The following is a 25357-nucleotide window of genomic DNA, read 5'->3' as shown; positions in this document are numbered from 1 at the left end:
TTTATTCCTTTATCAATTTGATATATGTCCATTATAAACTGCCTATAAACTTCTATTGAGTGCTTAAAAGAAAGTAAAGCATAATGTTTTGCTTGTGTGAAAGACAAAAGGACCTGCAGTCCATAAGCAGGCTTAGTCCTGGGACAGCTGTTAGCGGTAACAGCTAACGAGCCCGCAGTAATGACTCGCAGTGTTCCGTAGAAAATAAGGCAACTTTGTTTTCGCTTTTGGTTTGCTTTTTTTGTATTCATTTTGCGGACAAAAGTTCATGCTCCGTTTCCATCTTGGACTTGTTTTCCATGAGATGAATTGAAATGAGGTCATGAAGTGTCAAACGCACCATTACCTCTCCTTCCAGATCTTCCTTCCAACGTTTTCTCTGTGCGGTTTTAATGCTGCAGTGCTGCAGAACACCTATTCTCCGTGCGTTTGTTTTGGAACTTTTTTTTAGAAAGAAGCCAAGTAAAAAGTTGATGTGTGTATGTATGTGTGTGTGTGTGTGTTTGTGTGTGTGTGTTTGTGTGCGTGTTTGTGTGTCTGTGTGTGTTGGTGTGTGTTAGTGTGTGTGTGTGTGTGTGTGTGTGTGTGTGTGTGTGTGTGTATGTGGGAGTTTGTTTGTGGGTGTGAGTGTGTGTGTGTTTGTTTATATTATACGTATATAAGCTGCAAGATGAGACTGCTTTCACATACTGTACATAAAACAGTGTGGATCAGACAGCTTAGGTTGTCGTGACTACACACATAGACGTACAGCCTTATGCATGTACATGTCGGTCTATGTATGTGTGATCATGTCATACCAATGTCCAAATATGTGAATAGATATTTTAGCAAGATCAGCTTTAAGGCAGGATTGTGTCTGTACGCGTGTGTGCCTGCGTGCTTGCATTCGTGTGGGGTTGTGTGCGTGTGTAGCAGTTCTTAGACACAGCAGTATCTTCTGTGCATTTCTAATTGCAGCCCGGGACTGTTTGTTCACATTTGATTGGGTGGGACCGTCGGAGACCCGGGTCCATTTAAACAAACTATTTCAACATCCTGTTTAATTTCACTCGCCGAAGTAGGAGAAAGAAATTGGAAAAAAAAAAGTGCTTTGGCACACAATTATGTAAGGCCCAAACATACGCACAATTTAAAAAACACACAGAATGTTATCGCATGCTATTCTAAATATAGACACATTTTTGATTTGCCCATGCGTGATTATCTGAATATATTCTGATTACATCCACAGTTCAAACTAGTGTAATATAAACTTCGTTGCAATCATTTTAGAGTTGTATTAAGTGTTTTGTTTTTTTTAAAGGTTGCAGTAGTTAGTTCTGGTAAGTTCCAGTTAGTTCTAGTCAATTCTTCCTATTTCTAGTTAGTGGTTACTGATGGGTGTTACCTTCTTTAGGCTCTTCCTCATTGTTTATAAAAAGGGGATTGCCGTAATATTGGAAAATATTGTCCTTCCTGGCAACAGCATGACTCGGTCATTTCAGGTCTGGGTTAACAGGAATCGGCATACCGAATCACAATGACACGTCCTCAACTCAAGTTCAATTGAAAGAGTCACAATTTCTTAACCGGGACATTTCCATGTTATTTGGCCTGTGTTGTTTCTACGAGCCAAAAATGCAATATTCCAACAAGCTTCCTTTCATGTCAGACAATAGAAATACGCAGACGGCTCAACTTCTACACAAAGACTTCAATGTCAATGGATTCCAGACTGAGTCCCTCCCCCCTAGTATTTATACTGCTCTGACCGCTATCACGGTGGGAACCTACGCAGCAGAGGACACAGAAACTAATAATCAGTGTTTTTCATCAATGAGTCATTCAGCCTTCGGTTTAACTAAACTGATGGCTCTGGTCGGAAAAATGTGCCGCAAATCTTAAAGTATGCTAGACTGTGTTGCTAAGCAACCATTTGCTTTCTTAAGGAACTATATTGCGTGGCGGAAGAATTATGTTATTTTTTCAATTAATGAAATCCTGCTAGTTAGTCTAGAGTAACCATTTTACAAACCTTTAAATAGAAGCAATACCCTATTCCCTAAAATACTAAACGCTCCACAATGTTCCTAACAGCGACCCCTGGCTGTTTTTTTCCCCTGTAAACCGTGGCCTAGCTTATGGCTTCAATGAATAATCACCAATGACCATCAAACCTCTTCAGAGCTCAAACTAACTTTTACAGTCATACTGATCCGTAATATCAAAAAGCAACCAAATATTTACGTGATGCTACAACCCGCAAAAATGTGGTGTTAATACTTTAAAAAGAATGACAATGATTCTATCTAATCTAATTGCTTATTATCAACTTTAAATTGATGAAAGTGTGTGTGTGTGTGTGTGTGCGCGTGTGTGTGTGCGTGTGTGTGTGTGTGTGTCAGAGCTGTGGAAGCAGTAGTCGTGTGTTCCTGGTGAAAGCTGGGTGTGTGCGTGGTGGAAGTGCCTTATTGTACTCCAGAGTCTGCCACAGAGGCCTTCACCGACATCCCTCTGTACCTCTAAGAGTCACATGGCTCCAGACAATGGCCCTCATGGACGCATCCTCCAGGTCCTATGCACAGAGCTTTTTATATCAGACACACCGCTCCCTTCCACTGGGAAAAACAAGAACCCTATAGGACTCTCTCTCTCTCTCTCTCTCTCTCTCGCTCTCTCTCTCTTGCTCTCTCTCTCTCTCTCTCTCTCTCTCTCTCTCTCTCTGTCAGTCTTTCACCCTCTCACTCTCTTTCTTCCTCTGGCACTCAATAACTTTAGATTCTGGACGTCTGGTACCGCCATCGCTAAGAGCAAGCAAAGGTCGATCAGCGAAGTCACAACTTTTCTCTGTTTTGGGACCTCAGTGGTGGAACGAGCTCCCTACCGATGTCAGGATCGCAGAGTCGCTCACCAGCTTCCGCAAAAGACTCAAAACTCACCTGTTCAGAGTTCACCTCGACTCTGCATAGAAACCAATGCACAGCCACCATTGAATGTTGTACGTCCTGGCACTTGTAAATTGCACTTATTCAAGGTAATTGTGTAGCATCTACAGTAGCTGCTATCATTGCTTTAAACGGAGAATGGGTTAGCCTAGCGATTGTAATACTTGCACTTGGTTCTATGAACATCTTTACTGTACCGACAGCGATATATTGTTTCACTTCTTATGACAAATGTACTTGTTGTAACAAATGCACTTATTGTAAGTCGCTTTGGATAAAAGCGTCTGCTAAATGCTCTAAATGTAAATGTAAATGTAAATGATTCCAAAACACTGTCTCATATCCTAAAGAATGGCTACTGAAAATCTTGAAACAAGGCCAATTTTGAAGTGCTAAAGAGAAAGGGTAGTTCTCTTTGTGTGTGTGTGTGTGTGTGTGTGTGTGTGTGTGTGTGTGTGTGTGTGTGTGTGTGTGTGTGTGTGTGTGTGTTCATTGTTACTAGAAGGTCAAAATGTGGGGTTCTCTAAATCTGGGACTGCTTTGATAAATAGAAGAAGTCTCCAAGGCAGGCCATCACAAGTCTTCATCTTCCTCTGTCTCTCTTCCACTCTCCCTCTCCCCCGCCCTCCCTCGCTCTCTGTCTGTAGGACAGGTTGTTCTTTGTGATGGAGTACGTGAACGGAGGCGACCTGATGTTCCAGATCCAGAGGTCCAGGAAGTTCGATGAGGCCCGCTCCCGCTTCTATGCCGCCGAGGTCACGTCGGCCCTGATGTTCCTCCACCGCCACGGGGTCATCTACAGGTAACCCCCCACCATCCCCCCGGGGCCACACATTGGGCGTTTATTGTGTGAATGTTGAGTGGCCACTGGTTAGAAAAGCGCTATATAAATACAGTCCATTTACCATTTATTGGATTGAATGTTGTCATCAATTTTTAAGCAGACTATCTAACAAATCACTAATCCTTTATAATCGTGTTTGTCAAATAATATGAACTCCCGACATAGGAATCGGGACAGTGTCATCCTGTGGGCAGAATGGCATCACTTCCTCTTTCGTGCAGGTTCCCAGCTATATTAGCCTGCTCTTGTCTGTCCGCAACAGTCATAATAACATTGTCAACCGACAGCAAACATGTGGCCTGCACACTAGACCATCTGCCGGCCAAATCATAACACTATTGTGAAGAACCGTGATGTGTTGAGGGAACAACCTGTTTCCAAACTCAGGAAAAGGTTTACGTAACTTCTTCTATAGTGTCCTCACCTTGCGGTTTCATCACTGGCTGATTGCTGACTGTACATGTTTCACACAAACGCCCGTTGGTTGTGTATATGTTTGTTTGTACACACTAGTCTTGTAAGTGATGCTGTGGTCTTTGCTCAGCGATATTAATACTCGTATTACATTCTCTTATATACATTTATTTTACTATCGGGATTCTACTGCAACACACTTACACACACACACATATGCTCATAGACCCATATAAACAAGTAAATAGGGTTCCAAGTCTAAGGGTAAGGCTTGAACAAGGTAAAAAGTGTGTAAGGCCTTTGTTTAGTGGCCAGACTGAAGGCCGGGTCAGACCAGTTCACTTCTCTCTTTTCTTTCTCTTTTTTTTACTGTGTTCTCCGAATTTTTTCATTTCCTTCCTTCGTTTATGTGATTTATTTTATTATGTACACTTTTGGAACAATGATTGACTTTATTTTTACTTGAATTTAATCTGTTGCTGCTCCAGTTTAGACAAACTCTCTACCACCCCCGGTCGCCTGCTCTTTAATTCTTTATCTTGCCGACTCACTTTTCCTCTCCCCTCCCTCTATCTCTCTCTCTCTCTCTTTCTCCCACCGCTCCCTCTCTCTCTCTCTGTCTCTCTCTCTCTCTCTCTCTCTCTCTCTCTTCATCTCCCTCTTTCTTTAACCCCCTTTCTCCCCCTCCCTCTCCCTCCCCCCGTCTCTCCGCTATGGGGACAGGAAGGCTAGTGAGACCGGTCTGTTGTCGTGGTTCCAGCATGTATCAAAAGCACCTCAGACTATGTGGTCTCCGAGCAGAAGCTAGCCCGCTGCGGCGGTGCCGGCCACATCACAGCACATTGTTGTCTCCACAGCCCCTATTAAGGATGCCCCGCCCCTGTTTTTCAACCATGGATCTATAATGTGGCACTATTGTGTAACACAGACTTCAGTGAAAGAAGTGTACATCGAGGTGAAGGGAGTTGAAGTTTCTGCGTGAGTGTGTGTGCGTGTGCGTGTGTGTGTGTGTGTGTGTGTGTGTGTGTGTGTGTATGTGTGTGTTTGTGTGCACGCTAGTGTGTGTGTGTGTATGTGTGTGTGTGTTTTTGTGTCAACACCAGACGTAAAACTTTGCATTTCTTATCACAGCCTGCCAATTGAAGTGATTATTCTCATTTGTCTTTGACTTCTGTTGGATGCCAAAAAGCACGAGCGACCGACTCTCACTCGCACGCAAGCACAGAGCGTAGCCTGCATACCTGTCATGGCTCGCAGACAGAGGAGAAACAAGCCGATAAGGAGACTGCTCCCTACACCTCCCAACACACACACAAACACACACTTTCTGCACATTATCTCCAACAAGCTATCTAATTATGGCTTTTTTTTGGAGTTGTGTTTATCTATATCACCTGTCATTTGTTTTTTACTCTCCCTGTCTCTGTCTCTGTCCCTCCCTCACTCCTTCTCTCCCCCTCACTTATGCTTTCTGATCCTCACCCCTTCTTGCCCTGTTACTCACCCCTACATGCTCTTTGTTCCTCACCCCTTCATGCTCTCTGTTCCTCAACCCTACATGCTCTCTGTTTCTCACCCCTTCATGCCCTCTGTTCCTCACCCCTTCATGTTCTATTGCTCACCCCTTCATACCCTGTTCCTCACCCTTTCATGCTCTCTGTTCCTCACCCCTTCATGCTCTCTGTTCCTCACCCCTTCATGCTCTTTGTTCCCCAGCCCTTCATGATGTTTGTTCCTCACCCCTTCATGAGGTTGGTTGCTCACCCTTTCATGATGTTTGTTCCTCACCCCTTTATGAGGTTTGTTCCTCACTCCCTCATGATGTTTGTTCTTCACCCCACTTCTTCATGTATTCACAATTTAACATCTTTCAAAGGAGCAAAGACCAGGACATTGGAGTAGGGCTGCTTGTACTCTGCTGAAGAAGAGCGAGTGCTAGAAAGTTCTGTGGACACCTCAAATATGCGTGTTATGATGCAGGTTTATCCGGTTCCTGGAGAAGGAAAAAAGAATGCCATCTGTGTTCATGTGTATATGTACATACATTCAATCTGCTCAGGAACACGTCTTTATAAACACATACCCCATTAATAACATTATGTACACAAAGAGAGGTGTGTAGAAAGTACTAACAATCAACATCAACATCTACTTCTATTTGAATTGCTTGATGGTGGTTCGATGGTGTTCCATACCCTTCTCGCAATAGTGAATCAGATGTCAAATGGCTTTCACACATCATATACAATTGTCCTGACGGCTACAGGACTCGTACATATGCACTGCATGGACCATGGTATCCTGCCCTCCATTCCTTTCATCGTCAGATGATTCTGACCATGTTTAAATATATCTATTTTTTGTGATTTATGGTCTGTATGAATGTTCTGTTCTGCCACCTAACTTTTGGATCATGTTCAGGATGGATGGATGAATGACGGGAAAGTGTTTGAATGGATGGATGAATGAATGAATGGATAGATGGATGAATGAATGAAAGGACTGATGAATGAATGAATGAATGAAAGGATTGATGAATGGATAAATGGATAGAAGGCCCATTAGTGCAGGGAGCATATGACCTGCTTACAGACATTTTCATAGATAATTCGGACCAATGAAAATGCATTTGCGCCCATCCTCTGACTTCAAATTCATGTTGGTGCTCAACAGGCAAAATGTGGCCTTTTTTCCACAACAGTCTCCTGTTTTTGTACCTTTACCGACCACATCCTGTTTCCCTTTCTTTACGCATCCAAGACGGCCCGCTCCACGACACGGCATAAACACAGCAGCAGGAGATGAAATATAAATGAGATATGGCTGAAGCCTAGTGATGTGTAATAAAAGGGCTCCTTATTACAATCCAATGGTAATTGGGTTTTATTTCTTGGCCGCAGGTGTTCAATTCAAAAGTAATGTCATCTCAGCCTTGAGGGCGGAGGCAAACACTATTAAGTATTTCGCTGCTTTCATTGTCCCCCCACCGAGAGAACAGGCCATGGATAAACAAGTCAACAAGTATGCTGTCCTCTTCTTCGTTAGACTGGGTTTGGCGGGGCACATTGGCGTTGGCTTTGGTCGTGGCGTTAACCCCCGATCCTCAGGACAGTGTCAGTGGAGAGTGAGGACAGCTCCACTAGCACTGGTCCAAGCGGCTGGGTGTTTCTGAGTGTTGCCATGCACCGCTGATAACACATCTCTGTACCAGACGCTGGCAAACTTTGGGGGCTGTTGGGTAAGATGCCAGTACCATTGCAGGGAAACATTTCTGAATCATCAGCAAAGTCTGCTAGTTTCGTTGAGTTGGCAAACGCCTGACTATAAAGTAAAAGTTTATTTTTAGAAATAAATAACCTGATTTGACATTTGTTCTGGTTGCATTCCTGTATGTCTTCAACGAGAGATCGTCATGGTAACTCCACAGTAGGAATTTCGATAAGTTACACCTACCAGGTGCAGCACAGCATTATGGGATGGAACAGTGTCACCTCACTAGCAACATTTTAAAGGAGGATGGGATTGCCTGAAAAAGGGTTGAATAGCATTAGCCTTTGATTTAGGAGACATGTACATACACATACAAATACACATACGCTCACACACACACACAGACACGCAAACACACACAGCCAATGTCAGGGTTGTTGAGCTCAGAGTCATAAACGTGCAGAGAACATGTTGACATTTTTGTAGCAATCAACCATCAAGCAGGGAGCGGCTGTGTCCACGCTCACCTCTCTTCACTCATCACTCTTTACTTACCTTATCTCTCTCTCTATTGCTCTCTCTCTCACTCTTGCTCTCTTTCTCTCTCTCTCTCTCTCTCTCTCGCGTGAGCAGCTTTGTATTTTAAGCCTTTCATATCGCAAGACAAGAAGCAAAAAAAATGATATATCAGTAGCTATATACCATAGCAGCAAATACAGAAACTAGAGAGTGGATAACACCATGATGATTCGGGTTATTGTTACATGAGAATGATCCCTTTATATCTACATAGAGGGCTGGAACTCTCCACAGAGCACGCCATGTTGCACCGCCATGTTTCTGCAGTAGTCAGGACAAACTGCCCTATCATTTTAGAAGAACTTTGCATAATCACTATCCTTCTTCTGGGCTATGACCTGTAGGTTTACAGATTGAATGACATAATACAATGAATAGATCTATCAAGGAACCCTTTGACACTGGCTACCCTTGACACTGGCTACCCGATGCTATTGCAGACAATTACATCCCATTGGGAACACCAACTTGCACCCTACAGGCCGGTACGGGCCGCTGTAGTTTATCCAATGTCGTTTGACAGGGAGGGGTTTGTGGGTTGTTCAGTGGGTTGCAGTCTGCCACCTCACCGCTAGATAGCACTATCCTACACACTGCACCTTTAAATAAATGATCAAATATGAAAATAAGAAATTAATACACTTTTCAATCTCCTTGCTTTCTTAGAAGCAACCAAAAACTTGTGTGGTTGACTTGTGTAGTTGCAACTAGTCGTACATATCTTTAGATATTAATCAAATCTGGCTGAACAGGTTGTTTCACTTTCTTTTACATCATATTTGTTTTGATCAATCATGTTGCTGGAGGCCAGGATCTATACGCTTGTAGTTGGCTGTTAAAAGTGAACACCACCAGCAGTAGTAAACTGCCTGCCATGTCTGTAAAGGTTTCAAAGCAACCCCGTAGACTGGCCAATGTGGAAATACACCTATTGGAAGCTTCATCCACTCACGCCATTGAGTTTCCTCTGGTAGAAAATCTCTAAGCAAAACAGGAAACCAAACAAAACAGTTTACAGTTTCCAGCCCAGGCTCTGTGCCATCTTCCCACAGAGGCTCTGCCACAACACAGTAGAAGTGTTTGGTCCGAGGTGAGGTTCAACACAGCGATGATGATGTCCCATAACCTGCCTCATGTGGAAGAGGCCCGATGTGGACCTACTCCGAATTACTGTGTGTCTCTCAGTCCTCCAACCCGTCTGTGTGTCTCTCAGTTCTCTAACCGGTCTGTGTGTCTGTCAGTACTCCAACCAAACACCCGTCTGTCTGTCTCTCAGTACCCCAACCCATCTGTGTGTCTGTCAGTTCTCCAACCCGTCCGTCTCTTCTTTCTCTCCCAGAGACCTGAAGCTGGACAACATCCTGCTGGACGCAGAGGGCCACTGTAAGCTGGCCGACTTTGGCATGTGCAAGGAGGGCATCCTGGACGGGGTCACCACCGCCACCTTCTGCGGCACGCCGGACTACATTGCGCCCGAGGTCAGCCCCCAACGGCCCGTCCCGCTCCGTGTCTGTGTGTTTCTTTAAGGAGGGGTGCGCCGTCGCAGCCATGTTGAGTCAGTCTGAACAAAGACGTCTTTTACCGTTAGATCACACGTTGAGAGAGGAGCATTGGTAACAATAAAACAACAATAACACTAAAGCAGCTTTTATAACATTGCTTCTCAACAGATGGACTTTACAGCATGTGCAAACACACAAAGGGCCCCCCCCACACACACACACACACACACAAACTGTGAATTTTATAACCTCACGGCGTGAGTGACTAAATTGTTGTCTGTGTGTTTTACTCTCTGTACGGGTAGGAAGTAGGAACTTCAGTAGGAGTGTGAATCTATATACTATCTGCTCTGGTGTGTGTGTGTGTGTGTGTGTGTGTGTGTGGGGGTGTGTTTGTGTGTATGTGGGCGTGTGTTTGGTGTGAGCTTGTGTGTGCATGCGTGATGGTGTGTACATGAAATATGTTAGTGTGTGTGTTTAATAGTAAAGTGTGTGTGTGTGTGTGTGTGTGTATGTGTGTGTGTCTTAATATAATATGTGTGTGTCCATGTGTGTGCGTGTGTGTGTGTGTACTAATGTAACGTGTGTCCGTGTGTCCGTGTGTGTGTGTGTGTGCACTAATGTAACATGTGTGTATGTGTGTGTGTATAATTATGTGTTGTGTGTCCATGTGTGTGTGTGTGTGTGTGTGGTTGTGTGTGTGTGTACTAATGTGTTGTGTGTCCGTGTGTGTGTGTGTGTGTGTGTGTCTACTAATGTGTTGTGTATCCATGTGTGTGTGTGTGTGTACTAATGTAACGTGTTTGTGTGTAGATCCTCCAGGAGCTGGACTACGGCCCCTCAGTGGACTGGTGGGCCCTGGGGGTCCTGATGTACGAGATGATGGCAGGCCAGCCACCCTTTGAGGCGGACAACGAGGACGACCTGTTTGAGTCCATCCTCCACGACGATGTGCTGTACCCCGTGTGGCTGGGCAAGGAGGCCGTGTCCATCCTCAAGGCGGTTCGTTGAACACACACCCGACAGACAGACAGACAGACAGACAGACAGACGCACCCCGAACGCTCTGGTCTGCAGAGAGGGGAGGGTGTGGGGGGGGAGGGGGCTGACTTTAAACATTGGCTATTATAGTCTTTTACCTGCTTTTATCTCTCTCTCTCTCTCTCTCTCTCTCTCTCTCTCTCTCTCTCTCTCTCTCTCTCTCTCTCTCTGTGTCTCTCTCTGTCTCTCTCCCTCTCTTTTTCTTTCAAGATTCAAGGGCTTTATTTGCAAAAATAAGATTCAAATAATTGTCTAAAATACAATTCAATACAGATTGAAATATATATATAAAGTGAAAAGATCCCTCTCTCATTCACTCGTTATAAGACCCTGAGGGGAAACAATCTATTGTGTCCTATGTCTATTGGCACACTGTGTTTAAGTGTGTGTGTGTGTGTGTGTGTATGTGTGTGTGTGTGTGTGTGTGTGTGTGTGTGTGTGTGTGTGTGTGTGTGTGTGTGTCTGTGTGTGTGTGTGTGTGTGTGTGTGTGTATGTGTACTCATGTGTCTTGTCCATCAATCCAATTGTTTATCTGCTCACCCCCTCCCCTTTCTAGAATCTCATGTTCACTCAGTCAGTGGAGTTTAAATGCAAAGCCTTGTGGGAAAGTGAGTGTGTTTATCTTTGAGAGGATTTAGACTTGGACTCTTGACCGCAGCCCTGTTTCCTGATTGGCCACCCATGTCATCTGTTTTAAAGGACACATGCTGAGTAGTCACAACTCAGAATTTAAAGGGATTCCTCAACAGTGTTGCAGCTCTTAACATACCTGAGAACGGAAATTGGGAGAACTTGGGCAAATCTTATTGCAACCGTCAACCCTTTATTTCACCTGGCCCTCGTTGCAGTCATTTAATAAACAGCTTGCTGTTAGTAATGTATTGAAAACTGCACGAGCTACGACTCAGAATTACAAACACCTTCTGTATTCATCTGACCTTTCACTACAAGGAAGCAACCAATATGCCTGATGAATAGGTACCAAAATTGTGAGCTGATAATCACTAGATGTGGTTCCCTTTTGTATTGTCCATTAATCCATGTTAAGGTGAAACGCATTAAGGAATATGTTTGTGTAATTCCTCAATCATCTTCCCCTTATTTTTCTGTGGTCTCTCTCCGTGTGTCTCCAGTTCATGACCAAGAGTCCCACCAAGCGGCTGGGCTGCGTGCTGGCTCACGGGCTGGAGGACGCCATCAAACTGCACCCCTTCTTCAAAGAGATAGACTGGACCCTGCTGGAGCAGAGAAAAGTCAGGCCCCCCTTTAAACCACGTATCGTAAGTCCTCACGAATCACAAACACACACACACACACACACGCATGCATGCACGCACGCATGCACACACACACAAAACTCCTTCAATAAGGAGCCTAAGATCCTTATATCATACCTTTTTTGCAAGCAAACACACATGCAATCACGCACAGACACTCACACACACACACACACACACACACACACACACACACACACACACACACACACACACACACACACACACACATGTCAATCCTGCTCAAACACATGCACCTTTTCTGCATCTGGTTGCATTCCTCCAAAGATAAAGAAATGACACACATGCACACAAACATCTGTGTGTGAAAAATTTGTTAGGACGAGGGTTGTTTTGTTATCGTCATATTTTGCATCCACAATCAATGACTATTTAGATGTCCATGTTAGCGGGCTCATAATTTTAACCAACATCATCATAACAACCTCATTCATAGCAACCTTACTTCTTATTTAAACACAAAGCTATTAAGTACACTTTCCCATGTACTGTAGATTGTGTAGTGTTTCAGGAATACTATTTAAACACTTCAAGGTCTTCAAGTCGTCCAAATGAATGAATGAATGATTTGAATCACTGGGACTCTAGCTATAGTTGTCGTCTTGCATCACCGCAAGACCTTTGTTTTGAAACTGCTGAAGAGAGTTCTAGAGAGACAGAGCAGAGAGAGCTGCTCCCTCTCTCCCTACCTTTCTACACCATTGAGAAGTGATGCATTTCACACATGTGTGATTGACAGATTCCTCAAACCAATCAGGGAAGAGATGCCCTGATTGGTGAGAAAGGAGGCGGGAGCGGTCTAGAACCGTAATGGTCTCATATAATGCAGGAAGGCAGTCAACCACAATAAGTATTCTCATAGCACATTTTTGAAACGAAAAGATGAAAGGCTTCTTATGTCATTTCAAACACTAGACACTAGAATAAAATCTCTCAAATCTTAACTACATCACCTTTAATAAACACATTATATCGTCTTTCTTACACTCTTTCCCCTCTTCCAGAAAACCAAAAGGGACGTGAACAACTTTGACCAGGACTTCACACGAGAGGACCCGGTTCTGACGCCCGTGGAAGACGCCATCATCAAGCAGATCAACCAAGACGAGTTTAAGGGCTTCTCCTACTTCGGAGAGGAAGCTCTGGCATAGACGCTTGCCTGCCACACACAGACACACGCTCACACACATGCATCAAGACTCACACACAGACACAGACGCACAAACACACATAAACACATGCACCCAAACACTCACACACAAACCCATGCACACACACACACACACACACACCTATTCGCACACAGACATGCAAACACGAACACACAAACACAATAAATCACACTTACGCACACACATGCAGATCTTTCCAACGGAGTGTCCCTGAAACAGTGCTGAAGGAAGCAACAAAGGCCTCTGGAATGAGACCTCTTTCAATCCAGGAATCAAGACTATCAAGACAGGAATCAAGACAGAGACTAGTCAGGTCTCCATGAGACCTGACTAGTCTCTGTATAGCCCAAGCAGCCCCCACCCCTCCTCTTCCTCCTCCTCCTTCTCATATGTGGTGAGAATATCTCATCATCTTTATCCATTTATTTTTCGAGACATCATGAGGGAGAGAGAGAGAGAGAGAGAGAGAGAGAGAGAAAGAGCAGGTCAAATGCTGTAGGACAAGCCCCCCTCCCGCTGTCATGGCTTAGGATCCAGTGAGAGTAGCAAATCAAATGAAGGGTGGTTTGTGTGTGTTTATGTGTGTGTGCGTGTGTGTGTTTACATTCATAGCATGCTACCTTAGGGGGTACAAGGCCCCGTCGAAAGAGTGAAAGGGTTTTTTTTAATCGACATTTCTGTATATGTGCTGAATCCTGTAAACTGTCTGTAACCTTGATGTGTTTTGAAAATGTTTTCTTCCTTGAACCGTATATATGTGAATGCAGAGACTTTCATGGAACCAATGATTGTATTAAACCAAAAAATTAGGTCTTGGAAAACAAAGTATTTCATGCAGTATTGATGTGTAATAGGAATATCAGTGAAGTGACCAGAATGTTATAATACCAGGTTATGAATGAAGAGAGGGCTGAATTTTCTAGAATTTCTAGACTCTTAAGAACCAAAAAACAACTGCAGCATGCAGTCGTTTTTGCAGACATCCTAAACCTGTGTGACACCATGGAAAAAAACATCTGGAATTTGTCGTGCACCTACTTTTCATATTACTTTGTGTGTATTGTTATCCTTTGTCGAAACATACCGGTACTTTATGATGCCATCCTGCAAAAAACAAAAACAAAAAAAACAGACCAACCCATCTCCCGACCAGGGGGCTTTGCCTGAGCAACGCGCAGAACACTAACAGGCCATCGCTAGCGGTAACGGCAGACCCAGGAGCCTTCGTTGTGATTGTATGACACAAAGTGACGAAGAAGAACACATGCCGACCACTTAGATTACCTTGATAATATAAAGTCATGCAAGACCTTTGCAGACAGCTCTCTGCAGACTATGTGCGTGCGTGCGATTTCAAATGAATGTCCTGTGTTTGAATTGAGATGAAAATGTTAGCTTGTGTCAACGCAAATGTTTATCTGAATGTATCTATTTTAGTGTGTATGTGTATCTATGTGTTCATATAGCTTAGAGACAGTGGGGTTGCCCATCTGAAGATAATTGTATGATGCTTTCCTTTATTTAAACATGTTGAGTGAATACTCTCTGTGCACATGCACGGTAGATCCTCGAATTACTGGCAGAGCGACCAAATTCACGAAGACACGGGGCTAAAAGTATGTTTTGTGTGTGTTTTTTTTCTGCCGTTGTCTATACCTTGTACATAAGATACACTGAGCTAGCAAAGCCCTTTGGAGAACACATCCGCGGGGGTTACCTCGCCTTGCATGCTCAAGCATAGGATATATTATTGTATTGAATTGAATCTACAGAGAACATTGAATTCCATGTGCAATATGTAGTTTGTTAAAAGCCCCCTTTTTTAACACTGGGTGTGATGTTGATTAGTCATTCAAATTCACTACATGGCAGTGTCAACCGCGATGTATGATGGATTGATCATCACACTTCAGGGTGAAGCACCCCCATGTGTGGTGTCACCAAAGGGAGGAGTGTGAAATGGCTTGTAATGGCTGATCAGCATCACTCCCGGTGGTAAAATAGGTGACCTTAAAAAAAAGTGTTTGTCTTTTCTTTTTTATCTGTCATTATTGATCTTCATCCTACATATTTTTCTTCTGCTCGTAGTGCTTCCTTTAAATCAACTTCAATGCACAAACACATACTCACACACACACTCACACACACCCGCCAGTACCACGCCTGGCTGCATTGTGGTTCTAGTCAAGAACTACTGCTGACGTGTGACACTGGGAAATGCAAAGATAAAGAAGAGAGTGCTTCCCTCTATCAATGATGCAAATCTCTAACAAACATTTTAACTGATGAATTAAGATTACGATTTGATTCCTGCCTTCAGAACAGCAGTACTCTCTGAGCTTGTTTTCCAGTGGAAAACCCAGAGGGTGGGGGGGAACAAAACCAAACCTAAAGAGAGATGTGTTTGTGAGCGCCTGCTCTGCATATGTATCTCAGCACCAGGTGAGTTACCACGCAACGGAGTGGACCGCCACTGCATGACTGCAGGAGCCGGCAGATTGGTAGCACTGTCTTCTAATGACAAACAGCAGTTGTAGAACACCTAAAGGTAGCGACACCCGTAGCAAAAATGTCTTGTTCTTTTCACAAAGCCAACCCAATGCAGAGGCCTATTGTGTGTACACCTGGCCACTCTGGGAAGTGAGTGTGATGCTAAAGGGGTATGGGGGTATCCCACTAGAAATATTTAGAGAGATACCAGATTTTAAGCTGTTGTGAAGGCACTGTTTCCCATATTTTTTTGGCCGTATACAGCTTCATCAGAATTTCCTTTTGCGTTTCACCAAGATATGCTCATTCCTCTTTGTTGTCTTTTGAATCTCCTTCAAGCTCCTTTTTGAATCTGTCTTTTGAAACTCCTTTAACAGTGACGCAGATGGCACTATTCCCATAGATGGTTCAATGCTAAATACCAAATAATAATGTCAATCTCATCAAAGTCCCTTTACATTGACTCATGACGCAATCTCCATGATGTTGAAAAAAAAGCCAATTATGGTGAAATTAAATGAACCATCTGCATACAATACGTATGTGTCACCCCTCATCATGCTAATTCATTATTTAGCTTATAGTAGTTTTAAAGTCCTTCATTTGTGAAGTTTCATATGTACATTTAGTCACAGGTGTGATATTTCTTTGCCTCGGGAGACCATCAAGATATTACATTTTGTGATTAACACTGAGAGAAACAGAACTTGGGATATCAGGATGGTCCCACAAGGCCAGACTTCATGACCTTGGTTCCCGTCCCTCCATTGTGTTCTGTTGGATTGTTGGTTATTTTTTATTTTTTTATTTTTGCTGGGTTCCATATGTACTGTATTCTATAAGGATTTAAAGGTGTAGTGAATTTATTTTGGAAACCTATTAAAAATGATGATGATGTTGAAAACTAAACTCTGGTGTGCGCATTTTTTATCCAATGGCATGTTTAATATACATAATAAATACAATTTAGCATGGAGACATTTAGACATGGAACCTGACATTCAGCTCAGTTAAGTTTGAGTGTTTTATATTTAAAATAGATCCACCCCATACATTCTTGATACAATTTGCATGATAGAGTATTAAGTCACCATATGAAAGTAGATACGCCAGATACATTTCATTCAATAAGCCATTCTATAAGACCTACACAAACTGATTGAAATGATAATGACATTTAGGTAGAAAGAAAACTATGAATTTCTGTTTTGTGTATTAGCCATTTTCGTAAGAAAAATTTAAATTGTTGAGAATTGTACACCCTGTGTAAACTAATACATTTATGAGAGTACAGCTTTCAATGTATTATTCATATTTTTAGAAATGTATGTTTTTGATGGTGTATTTATTTCCGATAAAGATTTATCTTTCATGCATTGAACAAAGCCATTACATGTAAATGTGGATCAGATATTCCAGATAAAGCCTGTGCTGAAGTGTTTACCCTATTTAATCTGACCTTTGTGCTTTTGATGGGGTAAATGTGTTGTGCAGTCAACAGGCTTACAACAGACTGGGTTAAGAAGGTTGTACATTTCAGCTTTAGCATCTATGACGTTATAGGCGTACCACAAGAAGATTGAATGTAATGTCCTCCCCTAAAGAAAAATACACTGTTACACACGACATATACTCGCTGTACCAGTCTGACTGACATAACAGCAGGCGGCTGGTCCTATGACACTGGCCGTAGGGGGGGGCGGGTACCGAGGAGGCGGTACTTGGTTGTGGTTTCGACCAATCAGTGTCGTCGAATTGATTTGGTCCTGTCAGTCTGCCAGCTGAGAGCCTGGGTGAGAGAGAGAGATAGAGAGAGAGAGAGAGAGAGAGAGAGAGAGAGAGAGAGAGAGAGAGAGAGAGAGAGAGAGAGAGAGAGAGAGAGAGAGAGAGAGAGAGAGAGAGAGAGAGAGAGAGAGAGAGAGAGAGAGAGAGAGAGAGAGAGAGAGAGAGAGAGAGAGAGAGAGAGATACAGTAGAACTGCGGTCAAGGGTGCGAGAGAGTTTCAGATCAGCAGGAACCGAAGAAAAGTTTGACCGAGTGGAGCGCGAGCAGCGGAGTGACGCCAGTCTGTAGCGGAGCAGCGTGAATCTGTGGTGAACTGGACTGAACAATCCTCAGCAGTGTCCTGAGACTGTTCTCCCTCCAGCCCTATAGAACAACCGAACCCGCCTGTGGGACTTGAGTGTAGTAATAATAAGTGATTCGGGAGTCTATCTCAGCCTGTCTATCGCCTCACTGACAGCCCCAGCGTGAAGTGAACGGCTTCTATCGCCTGGTGAACATTGGCTCAGCAGTGGGACCAAACTCTGGTGGGATTTACACCTTTTCAACTGGTTTGTTTGCATAACAAGAATGACATTCGATAAAGAGAAGAAGACGTAAGTCACCCAGTATTTACTTGTTTGATAATATGATAAAGTTTCAGATTGTTTTATAACTCTAAATGTGTGACTGCGGTCCCCGAAGGACCCTTGCGGTGGTCTCCGTGAGACCTCTGCGGTGGTCTCCGTGAGATCTGCTGTCTGTCTCAGTGAGACCTGCTGTCTGTCTCAGTGAGACCTGCTATGGTCTCCGTGAGACCTGTGGTGGTCTCCTTGAGACCTCCTGTGGTCTACAGACCTGTGGTTTCCTGTGGTTTCCAGGCCTGTGGTGGTCTCCAGCTCTGTTGCGGGTCTCCAGACCTGTGTTCTCGAGAACTGTTGCGGGTACCCAGTCCTGTGGCCTCAAGACCTGTTGCGGGTCTCCAGACCTGTTGCGGCAGCGCACCGGCTTTATTTACTGCGCAGTAAAAGGCCGATGCGATCTGCCATGAGCTGCAGTAAGGGAAGAAACGGTGTTTATAATCACAATACACCATTCTGGTTGAATTAGAGAAAGCAATGTGCTAAAGGGGAGGCTGTAAAATAATTCTGGTTCATTGGTGTGTGTGCTGGTGTGACCAGAATGTATAATGCACAAGTCAAATTGTTAATACCATAAGCCTTCTAAATTGTGAATTTCTAGTAAAAATAATGTTTTGTATCGGCTAGTTGTACTGCAAGTATTATGTAGGCTCGGCCTATATTGGATTATCTGTATGTCACTAGCATATCACATCAACTAGTTATCACTAAATCAATATTACACTGATATTAATTTACCTCATTATAAAGTCGGTGTCAATCTGAAACCAATCGGTTTTCAGAGCAGACTGATAACCCTGACATGTAGGCATTCATGTTGTTATGAGTAGCCCTCATGTTTTGCTCTTTCTTAATAATTAGCCTTTCTGTCTTATGCTCACTTCATGGTCTGCCCATAAAGGCCTGCTACCTACCGATTCTCCTAAGCCATCGTCACACAATGTCATGTGCTTTATAGATTTCATCAACTGCATGAAACCGAATTCATGTTGACCTAGATCATACATGGACTATATAGTGTTCATTATAGAGGGGCTTAATATATTGAACCTATCTTTCTGCTCTGTCTAAGGGGCTTGGTGATACAAAAATTGTCATTAGTCTTCAAGTCATGAGCTTTTCCCCTCCCTCAAAACGTCATTGCTGGTCTTACATTTGTTTTTCTCAAATTTTTATTTATTTTTATTTTTGGGATTAATATCAGTTATCGGCTCATTTTGAAGGAGTTACTGTGTGTGTGTGTGTGTGTGTGTGTGTGTGTGTGTGTGTGTGTGCGTGTGTGCGCGCGCGCGCGCGTGTGTGTGCACTTGTTCAATTGCAATAGTGTCCTGTTTTTTCTTATGTACGTGTCTTTTTCTCGAAAGCTTTAAAATCCACTTCAGAAAGAGGGTAGAGATTTTATGGAAGCATATATGTAGCAAAATTCAAATGCCAATGCAATTTGCAATTTAATAAGTCATTACATTATGCAATTGACAATTCATTATGCAATTTAATAATCTAATTTGTAAATACGTTATTCAAAGTGTATTTTAATATGCAAAGGGACAATAAAATCCTCAATTCAATTTGCAAAAGTTATAAAAATAGAATAACATTTTGTCAAATGTTTTGAGTTCCTTTATTCAAATTGAAAAGCTATAGCGTCCCCGGAATTGCAATGCACTTCGCCACGCTCCGTGTGTTGCGAAATTCAAATTCGTTTCAATCCGCAAAACGCTTTGCAAAAGATTTTGCAAAACGTTTTGCAAAACGTATCAGCCAATCGCGTCTGGGCGGGAACTACGTCACTTTCTCGTCAGACCAGCTGATCATCCACGACCTAGCACTTGGCACTTACTTTTCTATGCTTAGCATTGTGAAAGGTTTGACTGGGTTCACGTATATGGTAATAACGTGAAAATGGCGGAAAAGACGGTCGCGGATCTGCTGCGGGAGGCCGTGCAGCTCTAGATGAGCAGCGGGATGCAGGGTCCGAAACAGCGACCAACATGCCTGCACCGGATCGCACCGGAGAAGGGCGCGCAAACCGCGTGTGCCACTTTACAGCTCGTATAGGCTACTTTACTGAAACAACTAGTCTGGGGCGTTATCATCCCTTGGACGATCTGTAGGTATGCTTTGTTGATCTGAATAAACGTTGTTTCTCAGAGTGATACTGCCTTGCGTCACATTGAATCTCGAGCTCGGAGACGATCCAGAGCAAGACACTACACCACATCAGGCGACCGAAATGATAGCGAAAGAGCGAATAACTTATTTTTTGGCCGGGTTGTAGGCAGTTCCGGGAAACACAACATTAGGTTTTGAATAACTGGTGTAATGGCCTCTTCTTTTAGGCAAATACCATGGTCTATAATAACATGGACAGTCGGGTCACAAGTTCCCCAAAATGGTATAAGTGGCTGAAGTTTTGCAAAATCTTTTGCAAAGCGTTTTGCGGATTGAAATGTAATTTTAATTTCGCAACACACGGAGCGTGGCGAAGTGCATTGCAATCACGTAGATGCTATTGCTTTTCAATTTGAATTAAGGAACTCAAAAAATTTGACAAAATGTTTTTCTATTTTTATTGTTATAACTTTTGCAAATTTAATTGAGGATTTCATTGTCACTTTGAATATTAAAATACACTTTGAATAACGTATTTACAAATTACATTATTAAATTCAATTGCATAATGTAATGACTTATTGAATTGCAAATTGCATTTCCATTTGAATTTCGCTACATATATGCTTCCATAAGATTTAGAAACCTGTTAACATGACATAAGAATTGGGCCTGGGTAGATCAAATAGTGATTCACGAGGTAAACAAGGCCCCCCTTCGCTGGCCTCACGCAGGGGACCAATCGGCCATTTTGGGGAAGGAGGCGGAAGTGTGTGTGTGTGTGTGTGTGTGTGTGTGTGTGTGTGTGCGTGTGCGTGTGTGTGTGTGTGTTTTCCAGTTGCAGATACTAACTAATTCTGCCTGGAAGCTATAATTGACAATGATAAATTGTGTGATTAAGGAGGTTTCCTGGCTTGCACAGCTGTTTATTTAAAAATGCAAATTTACAAAAAATTTAAGGAGAAATTTGTTCTCGCAGTATGTTGTGTTCCATTAAGCTCATTTTTAGCCCAGCTGTGATGGCCCACTCTGCCGGTCAACAGATTCTAGCCAAAGAAAATCTGAAATCCTGACTTCCTCTTTTTTTTACATGAGAGAATGTAAACAATCAAAGCACACAATACATTAAAAAAATAAGATTTTTTTAATTTTTCTGCAAGTGAACCTGCAGAAGTGTATATTGTATATCAAGATACAAATTTGGTGAAATCAATTCCAGGTACTTTGCTTAAATATGAGTTTCATAATGGGTCCCAAGCAATAAATTGGTTATTGTGTGTTTTCTGCTGTGTGATTGGTGCTGTCAGAGTGACAATAAAGCTAGAATGCTTTTCTGATCAACAGTGACGATGATGTTACCCAGAGGTTTTAAACCTCTGGGTGACATCATCACAGTTTCCCTCTCCCCATCAACAGCAGGGTCAACACCTGTCGCTTCACCTCTATTATTGCAACTATGGTTACCTCCGCCAAGGAGGTAACGGCTGTGTGTCTGTCCGTCTGTGTGCAGGGTATCTGAGGCATGTTACTGTGAATGGGGTATCTTCAGAAGCGGAGCTTGGTTTTGCACCAAATTTGGTAGGGCAGGTTGGTCATGTGCCAAGTAAGAAGAGATTACGTTTTCATGCTAATCAGCCAGAAGGGGGCATGGCATCATAAAAAGGTGCATTTTTTGCGCATTGTTCTAATTTATCTCATTTGAAATGAGGAGAAATGGTCTTAAGCATAGGCACGAGGACAGAAAATAGGATTTATTGAGCAGGATTTTACATGGTGAACATTGCAGTTTGAGAAGGAGCGAGAGATTAAAGGTCCCATGACATGCTACTTTATGGATGCTTATATATAGGTGTTAGTGGGCCCTTAATACAGTTTTGAAGACGTTCATGAAATTCAGCCTTGGTGCAGAATAACAGCCACTACGAGCAAGTCCCACAATGAGCTCTCCACAAACGGGCCGTTTTTTCAATGGCGGGTCAAGGTGGACTGTGGGGTGTGGCCCTGAGCAGCTTGCGGTACCACGGTACCATGCGCTCATGTTTACAGTGGATGTATCGCAATGGCGAGGCACACACAGCTTTTGGCCGTGTTCTGTTAATATTCTAGAACACTCCGGGTGCTAGATATCTATATCATAGATTATATATTATCGCGGCCAAAAGCTGTGTGCGCCTCCAGACGATATTATGAATCTCAAACGACTGCGTCGGGTTCTCCGACGTCTCTGGTTCTTCCACTTCCACATCAATCTGAAGTAGACTGAACCGTGACATGGAGGAGAAAGGGATTGTTGCCGAGGCACCACCGCCTCGGCAGCAGGCAGCGGGGCTCCGGCGGGATGCCAACAGAGGACTGTTGGCATCACACAAGTTCAAGTTACGGACTACCATGGTGGCTATCTATATTGCTGACTGAACCGCACAACACCTGACAACCTAGGTTATCTGTTTTAATAACCAAGTCGGAATCAGATAGCATCAGACGAATCATATTTGTATGTGGTTAAAAAATGATTGGTTAAAGTGGTTAAAAAATGATTAATAATAATAATAATAATAATAATAATAATAATAATAATCTATTAATTAACCTAATTGACTTATTACCATTTTTTGGACCACACACATTCTGGATTTAATTCAAGCAATAATATGGTAGTTTATGGGTGTGTGATTGGACTTTACTACTTGTCATCTGGTTGGAGCTTTGACTCCTCTCAAAGTACACTTTGCCTCCTTTTGATATATTTTGGGATCATGTCACCTGACAGTTGAGAAACAAGTATCAGAACTTTAAAAGATGTCCATGTGTTTTAAACAACCAGTTAGTTCAGATCATTTACATAAACATATAGATACATACATCTATATATTTTTCTCATGTTTCATTGGGTCACACATAATAACATAATAATTACAATTGTATTGAATTTATATCAGGTTGATCATGGAAAACTGAATTGCCTTTTAACACACAAATTCAATTCAAACCATTTCAATCTGGGAGTTTCTTGTGATGCAAGATGCACAGAACAAAATATTGTTCTTTTAGATTTCCGTTTGAAAATGACTCATTCACTGCTTCTCAAAATGGACGTTATAAACTCACTTTTTTTTCTTTTTTTTGAGACGAGGGAGACTAAGAAATTGGCTGGTTGAAATTGAAGAAGCATTTCATTTTATTTTTCATTGTATTGCAAAATCAGAATGAAAGAAAGAAAGACAGACTGAAAGACAGAGACACACATACACCCATAGGTGTATCTGTTTGTATGTGTTTGTTTGTATGAGTCTGTCTTGGTGAGAGAGGATAGGTGTTTCCCACGGGGTGGCCGCACTGGGTTTGAATTCCTCTTTGGACAGAAAATAAGTGAGTAAGTGAATGATTGAGGATAAGTGTGTTTATTTCTTGGTCCCTTGAATTCCCAAAGAGCCTATATACTGCCTCTCTGGACACCCATAGGTAGAGTCCTACAGCAACATAAGTCCTCAGCATAGCACAGCTACAAGGATTATAGGGATAGGTCTCGGAAATCAGCAATATCTTAATTGTGATTCGTCAGGATTTGGCCAATTTGCACATCAAATGCTTCAACCAAATCACATCAGTTTGTCAATGCATTGTCTTTCATTCTTTCTCTATGTCGATAATATAGCATATAGCCATTGTGTCCCTTAATCATTTCAAAACAAACTCCTACTTTCCCTGTGTCTTGTTGTTGCCTGGCGCCCCCTCCCTCCCCTGTTTTCCCTTTTTGTGGTCCCTGTTGGAGCAGCCTAAAATACTTCCTTGTCTCCCGCCTCCTCCTGCTTCAGAACTCTGTCTCCCTGCCATTTCCTGTTTCCTGTCCGCCAGCTCCCCTACTTCCTCTTCCTGTGCTACCGTAATGGCCTTGCTCCACGGTTTACCCTGGCTTAGTTCCAGGCCCTCCCTCCTCCATTCGATAAGTCCACTGCCTTTAAAATGTAAGAGTCATTCATGGACGGTGTAAATATATCAAAGATTCATTTCTAAGAATGTTAGCTATCGTAAGGGTAAAATAATGAGCAGTGAAGTAAGGTTAAATAGGATATTGTCACCCCTAATTAAATGAATACCAACATCAAAACAGATCTGATATTATCAATTGTAATCATAGTAATTAATCAGGTTTTACCAAACCTTACCTGACACTGACTGAGCCACTGTTGTTAGTCAACAAGCTTTGTTTTGCGCTCTTATACTACATTGTAAGTTGATTACTGTGATCGGAAATGGGAACTGTGTGACTCAATGTCTTTCTCACCATTGCCACCTCCCATGTCCCATGTCCCAAGGCATCCCACAGCCCATCAATCCACTCGATGTGAGAGCACATCAAAAGACACATTCAATCCTGTTTAATCCATATCTGCAGCGTAGACACTGTCCCCCATCAAAGCTTCAAACTCGAATCTCAGGACAACACAACGTCACGATCAAAGGATAGGATTCTGTCCTCACTTAGCCCTTTATCTCTCCCTATACTCCTCCCTTCATTATTCTCTGCTTACAGTCTGCAACATCAACTCAATTGTTTTCTGGATGTTGACACTGCAGTTTATTGTGCATAGTGTGATTGTTTCCAGACGTGTGTATAGGAGCACTCTTCTAGCAGAAAACAGCCCAGGTGGACAGCCTCCTTTTATCCTTTCCACACTCTACTGTGTAGATACTAGATACTTTATCATCTCAGGGAAATGTAGTTTAGTACACTGGCTCAGGCTACAGTTAAATAAAACACTGATCCACTACAACAATACAACATACAAAAATATGCAATGGTATAACTTGTATACTTATATTATTATTATTATTTTCACTTCTATCCATGATGTACGGATCATAAGGAGTGAGGATTGGGATTGCAGTCAGATATGATTCTTAAAACCAATGCTAAACTTCCTCTGCTCCTCATATATTCCAAGGGGTTGTTTCTGATTGGCGATCCGTCTTGCTGGGTCAATAATGAGGCTGATCCTTCTCTGTTAGTCAGTTTCCTCAGCTCTGCCTGATTAATATTCTAACCGTGGAGCCCAAGTCGGGAGAGTTGACTGCTCACACCACCTGTGGCTCTCTCACTCTCGCCCTCTTGCACTCTGTGTCTTTCCTTCTCTGTCTCTCTCCCCTATTCCTAGTGAACTCTCTCTCTCTCTCTCTCTCTCTCTCTCTCTCTCTCTCTCTCTCTCTCTCTCTCTCTCTCTCTCTCTCTCTCTCTCTCTCTCTCTCTCTCTCTCTCTCTCTCTCGCACTCTTTCTCTTTATCTATGTATATCTGTGTCCCCTGGCAACCTTCACTTTGCTGTGCCTGCTTCACTCAGCAAGTGTATCCAGACCATCACTGTGGG

General features: G+C 42.8%; 2 protein-coding genes across 3 annotated transcripts in view; both read left to right on the top strand.

Annotated features, from left to right (window-relative positions):
* LOC307071507 (protein kinase C epsilon type-like) overlaps nt 1-13274 on the top strand; it is a 68479-nt gene extending 55205 nt beyond the window's left edge. The window contains exons 12-16 of the mRNA XM_079730502.1: nt 3575-3729; nt 9314-9452; nt 10290-10478; nt 11652-11798; nt 12821-13274. Coding sequence (XP_079586628.1) covers nt 3575-3729; nt 9314-9452; nt 10290-10478; nt 11652-11798; nt 12821-12967 — 777 coding nt within the window. The 3' untranslated portion in view covers nt 12968-13274. The remainder of the gene's footprint in view (nt 1-3574; nt 3730-9313; nt 9453-10289; nt 10479-11651; nt 11799-12820) is intronic.
* Nucleotides 13275-17442: 4168 nt separating this feature from the next.
* epas1b (endothelial PAS domain protein 1b) overlaps nt 17443-25357 on the top strand; it is a 34323-nt gene continuing 26408 nt past the window's right edge. Inside the window, exon 1 of one of the 2 annotated variants that reach the window (XM_079730550.1) lies at nt 17443-17856. In XM_079730550.1, the coding sequence (XP_079586676.1) occupies nt 17831-17856 (26 nt within the window). In that variant the 5' untranslated portion in view covers nt 17443-17830. The remainder of the gene's footprint in view (nt 17857-25357) is intronic. The other variant, XM_079730549.1, reaches the window with a different exon arrangement.

This window comes from Pollachius pollachius, assembly GCF_949987615.1.
Source record: "Pollachius pollachius genome assembly, chromosome: 2".
Taxonomy (NCBI): domain Eukaryota; kingdom Metazoa; phylum Chordata; class Actinopteri; order Gadiformes; family Gadidae; genus Pollachius; species Pollachius pollachius.
This window is presented reverse-complemented; position numbering and strand designations above follow the sequence as displayed.